This window comes from Ascaphus truei, chromosome 1, assembly GCF_040206685.1.
Source record: "Ascaphus truei isolate aAscTru1 chromosome 1, aAscTru1.hap1, whole genome shotgun sequence".
In the NCBI taxonomy this organism is placed as follows: domain Eukaryota; kingdom Metazoa; phylum Chordata; class Amphibia; order Anura; family Ascaphidae; genus Ascaphus; species Ascaphus truei.
Genome location: NC_134483.1, coordinates 415,212,197 through 415,230,546, shown reverse-complemented (window position 1 = coordinate 415,230,546; position 18,350 = coordinate 415,212,197). Strand labels below are relative to the sequence as shown.

Below are 18,350 nucleotides of genomic sequence, written 5' to 3'. Positions count from 1 at the left end.
GATTTCTTAATAGATTTAGATTATAATGTAGAGCACTTTCATGTATTTTCCATGTGCGTGCATAAAGGCACAATACACTGTAATTAAATCGATTAAGTACGTGTTTCCTTAGATGGTATCGCAACCTAAGGAATAATTACATTCAGTTGATGACCTTTTATTTTGCCAGATACATGGGACTATTCTTTTTTGCCTACTGAAATCTAAACCCCATCATTTCCTGGGAACGAATGTTGACGAACCCCAAAAACTGTATGTGGCAGTGCAATATCCTGCAGATATCCTGCATGTATTTAGCCTAATTACCAATAGGAGGCGATATAATGCATATCCTTTTTATGTCCAAACACTTCTATGTGTCTGGGTTTCGTATTGCTGCTCTCTTTAGACCAGTTGGACTAAAATATAGACCTTCCAGACCCTATGATGTAGTGGCTACTTCGTGCGGCACCCCAAGGGTTAAAACTAAAATTCTTCTAGTATTTTTATTTAATTTTTTTACTCTAACATTTCCACAGTGAACAAATAAGAATTTGCCACACATCATAAAATGATCACTAAAAGAGATTACGCTGTCACCTTGGCTTTGTTCTTTTGTTTACAAAGTAATTATGAGGCTGTTGGTAGTCAAGCAGACAGGAACCTGACCAAACACGAGTCATATTCATTTTCCACAAGATAAAATAACGGATTTATTTGTATGGGCGGATGATTTGAATCTCTCAGGATAGCTAATTACACCAAGTATAACATTTTGGAGAACCCCCTTATATTTCAGAGAGCTGCATACTGTTATAGGAACACATTTCTAGAACATTTTAGGAAGGGATATCTTATGAGCTAAACTGTTTCCGGTTTTAAAAGGCAGTTAATGGCCTTTTAAAACCTTGCACGGTTAAGGGCCTACCTATAGTTGTGCCAGAATTAATCAAACTGATGCAATATTTAGAGCACAATTCGGTGTTCATTGCCACTTACTTCATGACATAGCACCGATCGTGGTGGGATACCCCCATCAAAGCAGGAAGAACCTGTCCCTTTAATGGATATATTGACATGCTTTTTATTTGCAGCAGAATTAGGAAAAAGCACAATATTTTACCTTCAGCCTGGAGAGCTTGAATGCCTATCTGCAGTCTTGTCTGAAGCCGCAGAGGGCTATTGGCTACGATCTCGGGTCCTCTGGGGCGGTCCACCTCTCCGTGCCAGGGATTCTGGATTCAACGCTGGGTGGGCAGGCTTTCTCGTGTGGCGCTTCAGAGGTCGATCACTAGAGCTCAGGTGTATACCACTGTTTTTGGGCTCGGTGTAAGACTTGTCTCTTCCTTCTGGCTTTTCCTGTCTAACAAAACAATTGCTTGTCATTTTAATTTGTTTAATTGTAAAGTATTGTGATGTCCACTGAAGTTGAGGTGTGTTTTTACTCAAAAAAATAACTATTTTGTACTTTTTTGTTTTTTTGCCTTTTTTTTAATCATAGAATCTTTTTGGTACAACATAAACCCTAGTATATTACACACACCAAAATTATTACGTCCTATAAAGAGAAAAATGCAGCAACTGTACACACTCCCCAAAACCGAAAAGATTTAAGCTTCATTAGAGATGGAACTGTGGGAGTCGACACCACTGGTTCCTGCTTTGCAGTGTCTATTCAAGTTGGCTCAACTAAACCTAAAAGCACTACACAGTTTTTTGTGCATAGGGATCACCACACTCTTTTGCAATGCTTTTCTTTTGTTTACACAGTTAGGCTAAAGTTAGAACTGACAGCACAAAACTACCAAGTGGTGACAATAGTTCAAAAACAGGAAATGTTATCCAAATGTCCATGTGGAACAGATGATCAGGATGATAGTCGCTGAAGTGGAAACTTCCACTGAGCCTGTTTTTTCCTTATGTTGCTCAGCAAGACAGTGTTGTACATCCTGGAAAACTATTTTACAAAGTTTTATTGTAAGTTTACCTGAACCGTAGAATCTTTTTCATATTTGAAGAGCGTTAAATCACATTTGTGCATTGTTAATACTAATTGGGTTAGAGTGGAATTTGTAGAAAAATTTAAACAAGTTATGTTAATGTACTGTAACTCCCCGCCTTCCTAAGCTAGATTGGTGTGTTACGGATGTTATGGTGCTAACCTGTAGGTTCCCAGGAGGCTGAATCTCTGCAATGGTAGGTGGGAGCTTGGGGTGCAGGGCCTTCATCCTGCAGGGCTCTGCCAAGGACAGAGATTCATTCCTGCAGGAACTTTCCTCCTAGCAAGAAGCACTCGAGTCCAGCAACAATGCAACTTGTCTTTTATTCACAGCAGATACATCCTTACAGAAATACATAGTCTTCCCCATTAGGCTGCGGAAATGGTGCAGTCCGTGCAGAGACTGAATTCCCTGGCTATAGTACTCGGGGCGTTCCTAATGACGTCACAGAGCTCGTTGAACCGCTCACGTGACCGACCTGTCGCAAACTGATTTCTCGCGCCTCCGCACGCCGCATTTATGTGAACACTGCCTTAAGGCAGTCTGTTTGCTCAACGTGCGTCCGCGTGGTCTGAGGTACCATGGACGCGGCCTAACCCAAGGGGATACTTCCCTCCCTGGTCAATACCCGACTAGTCCTCCTAAGGGGAAAGGCAGAGAAGCCAGAGCCCTGGCTATTCTCTGCACTTGGAACTCTCTTCTCTCACATCCTTATCTATCCCAGGGGCATATCACCTTCCTGGGCTAGACACCGCATATTTACCTGACTTAGGCCTCGGCCATGTTCCCTGCTTGCTGGCGGAAGCGCGCGCTCAGCACTGAGCCCCTACAGCCGCAATTAGAGCGGCTTTAGTAGGGGCTCACCTATGCTTCCGCAAGCGCGCGGAAGCGCAGGCCTTAGGGGAATTTAAAATTCCCCCGCATGCCGGCGCGACAGGCCAGTCACGTGAGCGGTTCGCCCAATGAGGGCGAACCAGCTCCGTGACGTCACTGGCCCGCCCACCGGCCAGTGACGTGCCCACCCCCTGACAGCACGTGAGGTAAGCAACCGCAAGGCCAGGGAAAGCACCCGCTTTCCCTGAGCCTCCTCGCGCCTCAGCGAGCAAGCAGGGAGCCTGGCCGAGGCCTTAGGCCTTTGGGGCTAACCTCGGCTCCACCGCACCCCCTTGTGGGTCAAGGCCCAATGCATCCTTCCACTCCCAGGAGGGGAAGTGGACTGGCGCCTTAAAACAAGCCTTCACAGAGCGAGAGAGAACCAAGAAGAGTCAGGTCTTATATCTGGAGGATCTTACCCACAATCCCTGGTAGTTGGGTAGGAACTGGTATAGTAACCCCCACCCCTTCCTGGCATGGGATCTAAACTGTCACTAGCCTGCACCTGCTGATGGCAACAATGTCTCTTTCTGGTTAGCCTTCTCACATGCAGGCCCATGTGCAGAAGACTTAACCCTAGCACTGCCAGCACTTACTAGAACTGACAGTACTAGGGCAGGGAAATTCAGTAGCCAGGGAGCTACATGGCTACAGTATTTTATGCCGCTCAACAGTGGGCATCAGTAAAAAATGTCTCTGGTAAATAATAGGACCCAGGGATTCCCTTTTCAATTATCAAAAGAGGATTTCAAGCGCTTCTGCACAGGCATACACAAGGTTAAAGATAAAATGTACAAGCACAGTGAATGTCAGTGCTATGTACAAATAATTAAAGTAGAACTGGTTCTAATATATGACTTTGATATATATATTCTTTCCTCTACTAAGTGCTTGTGAGTAGTATCAGCAGGTTTAGAATTTGGGATCATAAGTGCTAATTCTACATCATAACTATAAATGTCTCTTGAACATGCTTGTGAAGAATAAAACGCTCAAATATAAAAGGACATTTCACCAGAAACAACCAGCATATATATATATACATACTGTAGAAGAGGGGTGTACAAATTGGTGGTGGGGGGGGGGGGGGGTCAGGTTCAAAATTTTCTGGGGGAGGGGCGTGGCACTTACAGAGGCCCCGCGCTCTTCCCTACAACATTTAAATTAAATGCCGGGGAAGCGTGCGTGGCCTCTGAATATCCCTTACCTTGTCTCCGGTGGCTTCTGGTGACGCGTCACAATGGCAACGCGGCATCAAATACTACCGTGGTTGTCACATGATGCAATGCGATTTGACGCCAGAGGTAAGGAGGGGGGGAGAAGAGCAGGCTGGAGGGCGCAGACAAAGTGTGCGCACCGCTGCTGTAGAAGATACTTTAGAGCAATACAGCTTTCTTTTCTATGAGTAAAATGAATTGTCCGTAACACCAAAACAAGTCGTCTTAAAATAATCTCACTTTGAGCTTTCATTGACTCTAAGAAATGACCGCTCATGCTGTAAGTTTTGTGCCTTGAAAGCCCTATTCACCAATAATGATTTGTCTTTTCTCTCTGGTTGTGCGATAAAAAGTCAACCTCCCAATGTCAACTGGTATGAAAAAGTGTCATCCTTACTATGTCCAAGGAATAATTGTCTTTTTATTTTTTTTCCCCTCACACTGGATAGATGGAAATTAATTAATTACCAAGTATAGAATGTAGAAAGAGTTCAAAGGACATTTCAAGGTTTGAGGCCTCTTGCTTGTGATTGTCCTTTTTAATTCGGTTACATGTCAGGGTTCTAAGAAGGGCAGTATGATGGTTTATTTTGAGGAGGTTTGGTTAAAGTAGACAAAATCCTATTGTGCAAGACTCTGCTGAGCCTGGTTATTAGTTGATCTAAAATCCCGGCAGGACAGAATACTGTAATTTCTTATTGACATGTAGAAACATGGTGCCTAACCACCAGCTATTGTATCTATGGGAACCGATTTACAACTATTCATGATGGTAAGGACTTGCATTCACAACCTCTCCAGAAAAGTACTTTACTTTTCTTCAAACACGGTTTCAATGTCCTTCCCCAGCTCCTCTACCTAATGCCACACCTCTGACAACCAAAGCAAGTTCTGGGGCCTATGCAGAGAGCAGCGCTAGAATAAATTGGAGAGTTTAAGAAAAAGTAGCTTTAATATAGAGTTTTATTCTCCATATGCAGAAATGGGCGAAATCCGCTATTTTTAGCATTACTGCATGTGGAGAATTGTAAATGAGGAGATGCGCGCAGCTGAAAGGGAGAAGAAAAAAAATCGCGCATTTTTTTTCCCCCCTATAGCCGGCGAGCTCCTGCTTCTTGCCAACTTTAGTTGGCGGAGAAAATTGAAGAAAATCTCGCCAAAAACAGCCGCTAGATGGCGAGCGCGCCTTTCTGAATTTGGATATTTTTCAGACTGGCGAGATGTAGTTTCTCGCCAGCCGCGCGGCGAGATTTTCAAATAGAAAAAAAAATGGCGCTTTTTTCCTACCTCGCCATTTTCAGCTGTTTTTTGCGCGATTTTCGCCGGAAAATGGCGAGATTGTAAATAGCGCTGCTCTCTGCATGAGGCCCTAAGTCTCTTATCAGGTGTTAAACACACTATTTCTCAGATAGAGACATGAAAAATGCTCATAGTTAAATAAAGAACCTGGAAGTAAATGACCCTCACATCAGAGTGCAAAACTGCTATAAATAGGCTTGTATGTTGTGCAGCTCTGAAAGAGTTAAATCCAAAAATAGAAGCCGCTCTAAGAATGTGAAATATTCTCCGATAACAAAGAGTATTTATGTGGGGTTTTCTGCGTTCTGACAAAATATAGAGACACTTTTGTGCTATGATTAGCACGGGTGCTGATGTCGGTTTGCTTGTCTGGCATTAGACTTTATTCTGCTACTAAACTGGTCTTTGTACTGCCAGCCAGTAGAGCTTTGTGTATGCCTTTATTAAAGTGCACAGTTCGTGATTTGCTTTTTGCTTTTTGTTTAATCTATGCCAAACTCAATGAGTGACTCATTATTCAAAGAAACCAACCTTCGTATAAATAGTAGCAGGTGCTTATATGCTAAAGTTAGCACTGTAGTTATTTACTGTGCAAAGCTATTCACAATTGGGGGGTGGGGGGGGGGGGGCGCGTGAGTAATCCTAGTGATGCAGTCTTGTTTAGGTTTGAAAGAAATGGTGGTCTTAAATAGAAAGGGACCGGTTTACCATCAGTCATACAGGTTTCAAATTCTTGTCTTGATAGACCTCTCCGGGAGATCAGGGACTAGGTGGAAACATTCTTCAGACGTCCTATTGAAACCTGAATAATAATCGAAAAGTTCCATTGTACACGCCTGCAAAAGGGGCATAGCTTTTATCCTTCGCCATCATTCTGACAAATATTTGGTTTAAATGGTTTTGCATTGGGTTTTTGAAACGCTTCTCTTGCTAAACAAATGGTATCATTTAATTGGTCATAAGTTGTGATACTTTTTTTTAAATTTTTTTATTGATCAGCAAGACATGTCTTTGTAGATGAAAGTGACGTTTTTATAGGGCTTTCAGAAGCTCACGTCTCTGGTCTTCAACGTCAAGAAGACGTGAGGTTTTAAATGCTCTTCACAGATGAAATTCTAGTGTACAAAGGTATATTAACCCATGTGCTTTTTCATGGAGGGATTAGCATGCACTTGTCCTGAACCTTAACATGTGATGTGTAAGACACATCATTTAGGCTCTGATTTATTATAACCTGTTCTAGAAACGTGTGATGCTTTAGGGAATTCAGACCTGCAATCACTGTAAAATGTAAAGATATTTACCTAAATCTACGAGCGATAACATAATTTATTTCTTTTTTTAAACATTGCGTGCACAACATTAGTGTTCCTGCAGCGATCACATTATGTGACTAGGGCCTGGATGGCGGCAAAATAAGTGTAGGTAGCTCCACTGCATTTTTGAATTGCGTTGGCCATTTCGTTGGAGCAGTCGGCTCCGATCTGCCCCTAAAAAATAAAAATGAACAAGTGCCCATGATGTACCTGGTACATCATAAGGGTAACAATACTAATGTTAGAATGAAAGTAATGAAATCTCTGTTAATGGTCTCACTGGGATGATCTCTCACATTACATAACATGTGTCTTCCATCATTTGTTCCATGATCTCACCCACGTTCAGAGAATGCTATTTAAATATAGGATTTCATAGTCTGGATCTAGCCAATTAATGCTAACCTGTCAGGTCTTTTCATGTTTCAAATGCTGCTTTATATACTGAGCATATATATATATACATATATACTCAGTATATAAAGCAGCATTTGAAACATGAAAAGAGCTGACAGGTTAGGTTAGCATTAATTGGCTAAATCCAGACTATGAAATCCTAAATTTAAATAGCATTCTCTGAACGTGGGTGAGAAAAGACATTGGCAGTAATTCTGCAAGGTTTCAGGTTCTGTTCAACGAAGACAAGATCTTGCCAGGGGGTTTGCTACTTGCCAGCATGAGTTTTCTTCATGGATGTGATCAATCGGTACATGAGCTGTCGGTGATTTCAGAAAGACTTGTGTGGTCTTTAAAGTTCATACACCTGTTGGTCCCTAGAAGTTATCAAAACAAGCTAAAAGTGCATTATTAAGCCACCCTCTTGTCATAGCTGGATTCTGAGTATTTAACATAGTGTCATATTTTTACATGGCTTAATCCAGCGGCTCTTCGGTCCTCAAGTCCCCCTCCCCCCTCACAGGTCAGGTTTTCAGGATATCCCTGTTTCAGCACAGGCAGATCAATCAGTCCCTACTTCCGCAAAGGGGACTGTCTCCTGTGCTGAAGCAGGGACATATTGCTCCACCTGTGCTGAAGCAGGGATATCCTGAAACCCTTATCTGTGTAGTGGGGGGGGGGAGGGGGGACAGGGGAGAGATCTAAAAGTGCCATTTGTGCTTCTACATATAACTGCATGTTTTAGCTTTTTTATTTTATTTTTTTTCTGTACAAAAAATATATAATGACCCACTGAAAGCCTCTGTGATCACCATGATGTATGGATACAATATCCAGGACAGGGTGCAATTTTGGGGGAAAATGGGAAAGATATATGTATACAAAAACAAATTCCTTACATTTTATATAAGCATCAAGCCATATGGTGTAATTGAATATTTTGTCCATGAGGTAAAAAACAAAACAAAAAAAACTACAGCTCAACCCCCTTCTAACGCTGTGCTTGGGGTCCAAAGAATCACATCGCGTTATAAGCGGACCGTGTTAGAAATAATGTACAATTGTATTCAATGTACTATAAAGTATTTAAGATACCAATAAACGTGTGGTAAAGTATTCATAAATAGGAAAATTGGGAGCCACGCTTGCATCGCGTTATAAGCGGATCCGCGTTGTAAAGGATCGCGCTATAACGGGTTTGAGCTGTATCTCTTCTAAGCATGTTATTCTTGAAGGCTCATGAGACATTTTTTAGTTTCCCAAAGCTGCGTGGATAGGGTTATTGAAGAACCGGTCCTACCTGATGCTTCTGACAAACATTTGTGTCCTTGTTTTTTAGGCATGGAAGAGGAGGTGGTTTATTCTTCGCAGTGGACGTCTGACGGGAGATCCCGATGTGCTGGAGTACTACAAAAATGACCACGCCAAGAAACCCATTCGCATTATTGACTTAAACTTGTGTGAACAAGTTGATGCTGGATTGGCATTCCATAAAAAAGAATTTGAAAACAGTTATATTTTCGACATCAAGACCATCGACAGAGTGTTTTACTTGGTTGCTGACAGTGAGGAGGAAATGAATAAGTGGGTTCGAAATATCTGTGACATCTGTGGATTTAATCCCACTGAAGAAGGTACGTAATTATAAATAAATACTGTCCTGGAACAGGATTCTGTTTCTCTCTCTCTTCAGGCTGCCAGCACTCCTCAGTTTAGCTGTTGCAACAATGTTGTGACCCCTTGTGGGTTTCTTGGCTTCAGCCAGTTGCCTTGGCAACCCCCCAGCCTTTTACCAGGATGGACTGATCCCCCTCCCCTTGCCAAGTGGTATTGCCCCAGTTAATTTCCCATCAGCCCAGACCAGCATGCTGCCTTTTAGTTCTAGCAGCCATCTTGAGCAGTTATCTCTCCTATCCTGGTAAAGTTACTGATTTTCACCTAACCCTATAGCTTGCTTTTAGCCCACTTCCCTCATAGCTTCCCCTCTCTTCCATTGCTCTCATGTCCCAGTGTTCCCTCAGTACTTTCCCCCCCCTTTTTTATTTGCATGTTGTTGCCCCAATATAAACACTTCAGCAAGTAAGAAGGTTCCCTTGCTTGATATATGGGATTGAGTTAACCTGCTTGTCCCTACGAAACTCTCAGGTGTGCTTGGTCCAGAACAAATACCTTGTAACTTCGTAAATTTTATTATTTAGCTTTTGGTGTGTTCCTGTTCTGGAATAATACCTATACCTTATTTAAAGCAGAAGTCTGTGCTGATCGCAAGGTTTTGTTTTTTTTTGCGTTTTATTTACTATACTTTGAGGTCTATTGGTGCCCTTTTCCAAAATAAACGACAGGTATCCCTCGCTCAGCCTATAGGAGGCCAAGATATAAAAAAACAACAATATATGTTGTACATTCACCAAGTAATGTGCGGTGGGTGCAGTAAGGGGATGGTTTTAATATAGACAAAGGGAACCCCAAATGAGGGATAAAAAATGCCCCTACTATGTGCACAACCACTTATGACTGGGTACTATTTTGGTATGCGAGATTATCACTGCCCTGACACAATACTCACTTTTTTTTTTTTTTTTTACTTTGGCTTTCGTCAACTAAACTTGTCATATGCAGGATAACTTTCCTGCTTCTCTGACCAGACAATGCCACTATAACCAGCTCTCAACTATATTAACTACAACTGATGAGCACTCTTACTTTTATTATGCATTAAACTTCTATAGGCTTCATGGGTGATTTGCTGCTGTGTCACAAGCCGATAATTTGTATCCATTTTTAAAGGGACTAAAGAATGTCCAGCTAAGATCCAAGCAGATTCCAGAGCTAATTCTTTGCTTAGGTGGAAATCATTACCAACTCACGGAAGTGACTTTGCTGTTTCATAAGATGGTTTTGGTTACCACCACCAGCCCATACAAAACCTCCTCTTCCACTAATTATTGTATGAACTGATGACCGTACTTGAGCCTACAGATGTGTCGCGTGACATTGTTCCCTCAGATAACACAATATCTATCAATTTAACCCCAATTGCAACAGAACGTATCTAATTAACATCTCCTTGGTATGTCTATCTGAGTTGAATAGGTACAACTCATCCCTTAAAGCGGTGCTTTCCCTGGCCTTAGAGCGCGCGCCGTCCGTGGGCGTGTCTGGAGGCGGGCCAGTGACGTCATGGAGCTGGCTCGCCCTCATTGGGCGAACCGCTCACGTGACCGACCGGCCCTGCGCTCCGACGAGCACAGAAACTAAAGATTTGGTAAGACACAGGCTTCCGCAGGCGTGAGGCTGCATGGGGCTCAGTGCCGAGCAGCAGCACGGTTAGCGCTGACCATGCCCGAGGCCTTAGTCTGAGGCTTTTTTTCTTTGAGGGACGTACTCTAGGTGACACAGAACCTAAAGGAATGGGCCTGATGATGGGGATGTTGCCCATCTGTGTCACACACTTTGTAATTGTATTGGTGCTTTTTCCTTCCCCCCCCCCCCCCCCCCCTTTTTTTTTTTGGTTCATTACATTGTCCACTTGTATTGCTTCCTTGAATGTACCACTCCCACATACCAGCCGTATTTTAAATTTTCACTGTTGAACTCCCATATAAGTGCTCTCTGTTATATCTGTGCTTTCTGTATTTGAGTGAGTAATCACAGTTTCTTAGTGTTGATGTATTGTGTTTTGTTTCATTTAGTTAACTTTATTCAGTGCTGCTGTTTAAATCATAAGTTAATATTTTTTTCTGTACACTGTTTGGCTTCTGCGTTTCCTTTCCCCCCCCCCCCCTTGTGAGTGCGGGCTTCCTTAACGTCGTCATACGGCTTGATTTGGCGTGCTGATTCAATATGTATGTATCGATCTATCAAAAACGAATAGACGATACCGTTCTGTGGCTAACAAAATGCTTTTTATTTGTGCGAGCTTTCGAGATACATTGATCTCGTCTTCTGGTGGTGTTACAATGGATAAAGCAAGAGAGGTTTCTACTTAAAACAGTGCGTCTTGGAATGTATCTGTGACTGAAGCCTATCCCTCCCCCCTGTGCAATATGCAATTTATTTTACTTATGGTGTGTGTGTGGAGGGAGTGTATACCAATGGTGTGGGTAGGTGTACAAATGTAAGAGGGTGTTGGATTACTATTAGTGTATGTAGATATTATGTGGTCCCTATTGGTATATAGGGATATAATTACATTGTACATTAATGTGTAAGAGACCTGCACACACAGCTTTCATATAGCACAGTATGTATAGACATGGCCTTTAGCACTCATGGTAAGAGAGTTCTCTTGTGTCAGGGTAGTGACTCATGAAACTGCGGTCTCGGTTTAGGCCACCGCTAAGTGTCCTAAACAGTTGCATAAATTTGTATTCATGCATCTGTCTCTCTTTCGGTGTCCTTTGAGTATGGCCACCTTCAGATCGTTCATCTTAGGGCCAGAGTCAGAGAAATGTTTGCCAACAGGACTGTCTCTCGTTCCACGTGTAATGCTGTGGCAATGCAGATTCATTCTCTTGTTTAGCCCCTGCCCCGTCTCACCTATGTAGTAGCAGCCCCCTGGGCATTTCATGCACATGATGATGTACACAACATTGCTGGAGGAAAAGGTGAACCTTCCTCTGATTTTGTACTCCAGATTCCTATGTGGTATTTGTGTTGTGCCCGCTGTGTTGAGCATTGCGCAGGTTTGCAGTTCCCTGGCGATCTTGCATAGGGCTTATAGGTATGGGCTATGTGTAGGGTTACCAGATTTTGAAAATGAAAAACCGGGACACATTTTTAAAAAAAAATATATATAACAGTTTATTTATTGTAGTACACTTATACTTTACTACCATTAGAGAGTGTGTGTGTGTGTGTGTGTGTGTGTGTGTGTGTGTACACCTCAATAATCGAACAAAAAAAACCCCCAGATGTGAATGATTCTGAACCCATTAACCAGTGTCAGGATGCCCCCTCTTCACAATTTCTAAAAGCAGCAATCCCACCTGGGATCTTACCTGATCCGCAGTCCCTCAAGGTACTATACTGGAGGGGAGGTGTTCCTTACCTGTCTTCCGATGTCTCCCGCGTGAAATTTGAGTCAGATCTGGAAGAAAGCAGAGTAGGTTACTTTGGTGCAGGTATACGGCAGTTAAGATAAGACAGAGGGTGAGGGAGGGCGAGGGAGGGAGACAGGGATGGAGGGAGACAGGGAGGGCGAGGGAGGGAGGGAGACAGACAGTAAGGGAGGGCAAGGGAGGGAGACAGACAGACAGGAAGGAAGGGCGAGGAAGACAGACAGGGAGGGCGAGGGAGGGAGGGTGAGACAGGGAGGGTGAGACAGGGAGGGTGAGACAGGGAGGGAGGGAGGGTGAGACAGGGAGGGAGGGAGGGTGAGACAGGGAGGGAGGGAGGGTGAGACAGGGAGGGAGGGAGGGTGAGACAGGGAGGGAGGGTGAGACAGGGAGGGAGGGAGGGTGTGACAGGGAGGGAGGGAGGGTGAGACAGGGAGGGAGGGAGGGTGAGACAGGGAGGGAGGGAGGGTGAGACAGGGAGGGAGGGAAGGAGGGAGACAGGGTGGGAGGGAAGGAGGGAGACAGGGTGGGGGAGAGACACACACCCACTGACACACACACACACACTGATACACACACCCCCACTGATACACACACACACCCCCACTGATACACACCCCCCCCCACTGATACACACACCCCCCCCCACTGATACACACACACCCCCCACTGATACACACACACACCCCCCACTGATACACACACACACCCCCACTGATACACACACACACCCCCACTGATACACACACACCCCCACTGATACACACACACCCACACACACTGATACACACACACACACACCCACTGATACACACACACACACACACCCACTGATACACACACACCCACTGATACACCCACTGATACACACACCCACACACTGATACACACTGATACACACAACACCCCCCCACTGATACACACACACACACACTGATACACACACCCACTGATACACACACACACACACACACACACACACACACACACACAGATACACACACCCACACAGATACACACACACACACACACAGATACACACACACACTGATACACATACACACTGATACACATACACACACACACACACAGATACACATACACACACACACACACACTGATACAGATACACACACACACACACACACACACAGATACACCCCGCTTCCCCCTGCACCGCCCGCGACCGCGCAGCAACCGCTGCCCGCCCCCGAGCCCATCTCCCACACCAAGGGGACGGGGGGAAGTGAGCGCCGGGGGGCAAAGCTGTGAGCGCCGATGGGCAATGGTGGGAGCGCCGATGGGCAATGGTAGGAGCGCCGGGGGGGCAATGGTGGGAGCGCCGGGGGGGCAATGGTGGGAGCGCCGGGGGGGCAATAGTGGGAGCGCCGGGGGGGCAATAGTGGGAGCGCTGGGGGGGCAATAGTGGGAGCGTCGGGGGGGCAATAGTGGGAGCGCCGGGGGGGGGGGGGCAATGGTGGTAGCGCCGGGGGGGGGCAATGGTGGGAGCGCCGGGGGGGGGGCAATGCTGGGAGCGCCGGGGGGGGCAATGCTGGGAGCGCCGGGGGGGGCAAAGGTACAAGGTGGTAGAAAGGCAGGCGCACCCCCGCTACCACCTCCTATTACCCCCCCTGGCTGGGACCCGGGACAGAAGGGGGACACTCACCGCGCACAGAGGAGCCGGGTGCGGGAAGACACGTGTGCTCTGAACAAAGCGGAAGTCCCGCCCCGGGCTTCCTCTGACCCGCCTGCAACCAATCCCCTGCGGGCTGGCCGGCATTCTAAGTCCCGCCCCCGGCAGCATCATTCATCCAATCCCCTGCGAGCCGGCCGGCATTCTAAGTCCCGCCCCCGGCATTCTCCATCATTCAGTCCCCCCGGCAGCATTCACACACACTTAGAAAATACTTACCGGCCGCCGCATTCTCCTCACCGCCGCTGCCCTGCAATACCGGGACCAGGGACAAAAACCGGGACAGCCTTAAACCGGGACAGGACACAAAAAAAAAACGGGACTGTCCCGGTAAAACCGGTACGAATGGTCACCCTAGCTATGTGTGACCACCAAAGGTACCCTGTCGCTTGTCTCTTTCTGTCTGTATTCAAGGAGATCACTTCTTGGTATTCTGGTGGATTTGCTACTCTACAATTCTGTGGTTATATCCACGTTTATGAAATCCGATCTCAAGGCTGTGATCCGCTGGTCTCTGTCTGCTGTGCCGGAACATATCCGTTGTATCGTATGGCATGACTGTAGATGGTTGCATGCTTGGTGTGTGGGGTGGAGGCTGTTGTCCCTCAAATAGCTGGCTCTGTCTGTAGGTTTGCGGTATACAAAAGTCTGTAGTTGGCGGTTCTTTATAGTAATGGTGGTGTCTAGGAAATATTCTTCGTCTGGGGAATGGGTGAGGTTGATGGTCGGGTGGACCGTATTGACGTTCTCTTGGAACTGTATGAGGTCCTGTTCACCAGAGGTCCAAATCAGGAGGATGTCATTGATGTACCGAAGGTATGTAAGGGGTTTTAAGCTGTGTGTGTGTGTATATATAATATATAATCAGTGTCATAGTTGTCTTTAAAATAGCCTTTTCATAATGTGCACAATGAATATTTTGATTGCGTCTGCCTGAAATCTGACCTTGATCAAGCCACAAGCAAAAAATAGTGTCATTGTTCACTTATTTCTTTAACAGGCCCTTTTGTGAATTCTACCTATGAAGTAATCTTATTCAGAGTGTATTGTATGTATTTTAGAGCAAGGTAGTGGTCATTCCTTAGGAGGTTTATTTTGCCAACATATGACCGCTATTATTTTTGTATGCAAATAACATGCAAGCTAGAATAGCTGTCAGCTGCCAACAGGTCCAAAGTGTTAAACATTTGTAAGCATGCCAGGATATCATACTGCAATAATTAAAAGTACAGTTCACTTGCTTATCCAGGAGTTTTTTTTGCATTTTAATGTAGTAAATGGATTTGCATCCTTGCCATGCTCTTACAGAGTTTACATCAGACTTTATATGGCTGTCCTTCGTGTGTCTCAAGCCTTTGAAGGGTGCTGGATCCGTGCAGACGGGCCATAGTTCTGCCGATGTTATAATGAAGAGATTCAGGAACTTTATTAGTACAAACAAAGCACTTGATTTAGGTCCACTGGTTATGCTCCACATGCAAGGACATACTTCACTTTAGACATTAACTGGTGGCAAATAATAATGTATTCTTCCCTTATAGTAATTACTACTACACAAGGGAGGTACTAGGCTTCTTAAGGTTTTATCCCCTGTGTCTCTCACTCTTACCCTGGGGAGGTACTTGACTTGTTACCATTAGTATTGGGTTTTTTGTTGTGGTTTTTTTTTTTTGGCAATCTTCTGCCCTGCGTTTGTATTGCTCTCGTCCCACCGGGACTCATGGTAGGGATACTTGATCTTCAGGGATTAATATCCCATCAGTATATGTAGTGCCCTCCTTGTCCTTCCATATGGGAGTTAGGCGTGCATTGGGACCTGTCAGTCGGAATGGAGTGGTGTTTCCCCCCCCACCCTCCTCCAGCTCTTATTCAAAGAACCCCCCCCCCCCCGGAATACCATGCATATTCCTCTCCCATGGCAGGGAAATTGCCCTTTTAACGTATGATGGCTTGAGTTTTTCTCCAAACTGAAAACAACAAAGGTGACCAGACATCCTTAGTCCAGTTACTATACACTTAAACATAACTTAGTGAGGCTCCTCCACTGTCACTCCTCTAGGAACCGGAATCTTCTAGCTGAGTATATATACTCTGGTGGTGGTGTCACTATCGACCTGCATAAAGGGGGGAGTGGCTTGGTTTCTGCCAAGTCATGCTGTATCACATGATTGGGAGGTAAGTAGCTGTGTGACCCCCACGCAGTTAACCTTTTACGGTCCTTAACCCTTTTAACTATAAGTAATTCCTAGCAGGGGGCTTTATATGTATTCTATATTTGCACATCTTAGTCTCATTTTACTCTTTACTTTTTAGAGCAGCAGTCGGCACTGATCTGTATTTTCCTAATTTCTTTAATATTAAATATAAAAGACCTTCTCTTGCCCCTTTCAGGGGAAGGTTTTATTTTTAAAATCTGATTCTCTGGAGGGGAGCTCCATTTTAACCTCTTATCCTAAACAAAGTCCAGTGCAGCTCTTTTGAAAGACCAGGTCCTGTTCAGGGTACAGGATACAAACATTTATATGAGATTTTATATAGGCTTCTTTGGAAGGGGGTGGGAGGGGGGAGGGAGAAGTGTCATTAGCACCTCCCTTGGAACTATGTGTTAATGAAGCTCTTGATGACACTTGTCTCTCTATTCTACCTTTTTTTTTCCTGTCATATACAAGAAGCCTGTTTGTCGAGCTTTATATATTTTACGTGAGTTTTAGTCGGGCTAATCCTATACCTGCCAGTTTCACTGACACCAACATGAAGAAATTGTGTAAATATATGCTAAGCTAGATACATATCATTAAGTGTGCATCAAATGTCTTGTTCTTTATAACCACTTTCCTTATCACTTGCTGAAGCAAATAATTTACACTTTGACATGTTGCAATTACCACTTTAAAGCACAACAAGCACTGCTAGTTTTTAGTGTTTGTATTTTTTTTTACAATATTCTTGACTGATATTCTCACGTACCTGAAACTTGACAGTTTTTTTTTTTCATTTATAAACTTCAGAAACAATACCGTGAGCACAATTACTGTGACTAAGACCTGTGCTTCCAGTAATGCCCTGTATGATATGGAAAGCAATAATCAGCAAGTAGAACTAGTCACATTAAATCCAGTTCATGTGGACACTGTCTATATTTTTTTTCCCCCCTCTGCCAATTACCCAATATGTAGCTTTAGAAGGTCACACTGAATCTATGGATTTCAGTGTCGCGCACATTTGTAACCCCATTGGATTTTGCAGGACTTGAGAATCGGTGTGTTGCAGAACCTGTGTGAAATGTGGGTTTAATAGAACAGCATTAGAAATTTGTTTATAAAATGTTTTACCAGGAAGTAATGCATTAAGCTACCTCTCGTTGAGTTATAACACATGGTTACCTTAAATGAACACAGGTTATACATTATATTAAAGACATTGCATGAACAGTTAAAGATAATATTTATAGGCGTATGCAACAGTTACAGACCAGATTAAAATGTGAGACAGCTTTAGTTTTGAAAGAACTTGGACTGGAGGTGACTGAGTCTCGAGTTGATTTATTCAAGTTGTCAGGTGAACGGCAAGAGGAGGAGCGACCGGGATTCTTTGTTGAACCTTGGGACCGTGAGCAATCTTTTGGAGTCAGATCTCTGGTGATAAGTGCTGCGTGTGATCGTGCTGCGAGTGATCGGGGTGAGGAACTTATTTAGATACGGGGGTAGCTTGCCCAGAAAGTATTTGAAAGCAAGACAGGAAAAAATAACTTTTCACCTAGACTCAAGGGATGGCCAATCTGGTTCTTTGACCATTTCCCAGTTATGTGTGTTTTTTAGTTACATTGTAGAACAAAGCAGCATATTGAGTTGTAGAGGGTGTCTAGTTTGCTAAGGTGAGTTTGGGGTGCTGTACCATATACAGTACTATGTCCCCATAGTCTATAATTGGCATTATAAACTACTGTGCAATGTGCTTTCTGACCAGTTGGCTTAAGGAGGATTTGATCCTATAAATTACACCTAGTTTGACATAGGTTTTGGATGTCAGGGTATCAATGTGTGCACCCAAAAAGTTAAATGGGAGTCAAACCAGATATTTAAAACTAGTAACGGGGGCTAGGATGGTATTAGAGTTTGTTCTGATCTGTAGTTCTATCATTGGTAGCTTAAGAAATGTATCCTTGGTCCAAAATACCATTGTTTAGTCTTGTCGGTGTTTTAAAAAACAGCTTGTTTTGGGAAATCCAGTTTACTGTACAAGTCTTGAAGAATCAGATTGACGTATGTGTGCAAGGTCAGAGAGGCTAGGGCTGTGTGCATATAAGATTGTCATCCGCATACATGTGCATGACATGCTGTAGGTACAGTAGATCATTAATGAAGACTGAAAAGATTAGGAACCCTTGTGGGAACCACAAGTGATACCTAACAGGTTGGAGTTAAAGCCCGAGAGACACGTTGGAATCTACCCCATGGGTAGGAGTGAAACTAGTTTAAAGCACGTTCCCCTATTCCAGAGCATGTTAGGGCCTTAATTTA

General features: G+C 44.2%; 1 protein-coding gene across 13 annotated transcripts in view; it reads left to right on the top strand.

Moving 5' to 3' along the window:
• GAB1 (GRB2 associated binding protein 1) overlaps window positions 1-18,350 on the top strand; it is an 88,725-nt gene that overhangs the window by 32,979 nt on the left and 37,396 nt on the right. For all 13 annotated transcript variants that reach the window (XM_075614435.1, XM_075614427.1, XM_075614489.1 and 10 more), the window contains exon 2: window positions 8,420-8,714. In XM_075614435.1, coding sequence (XP_075470550.1) covers window positions 8,420-8,714 — 295 coding nt within the window. The remainder of the gene's footprint in view (window positions 1-8,419; window positions 8,715-18,350) is intronic.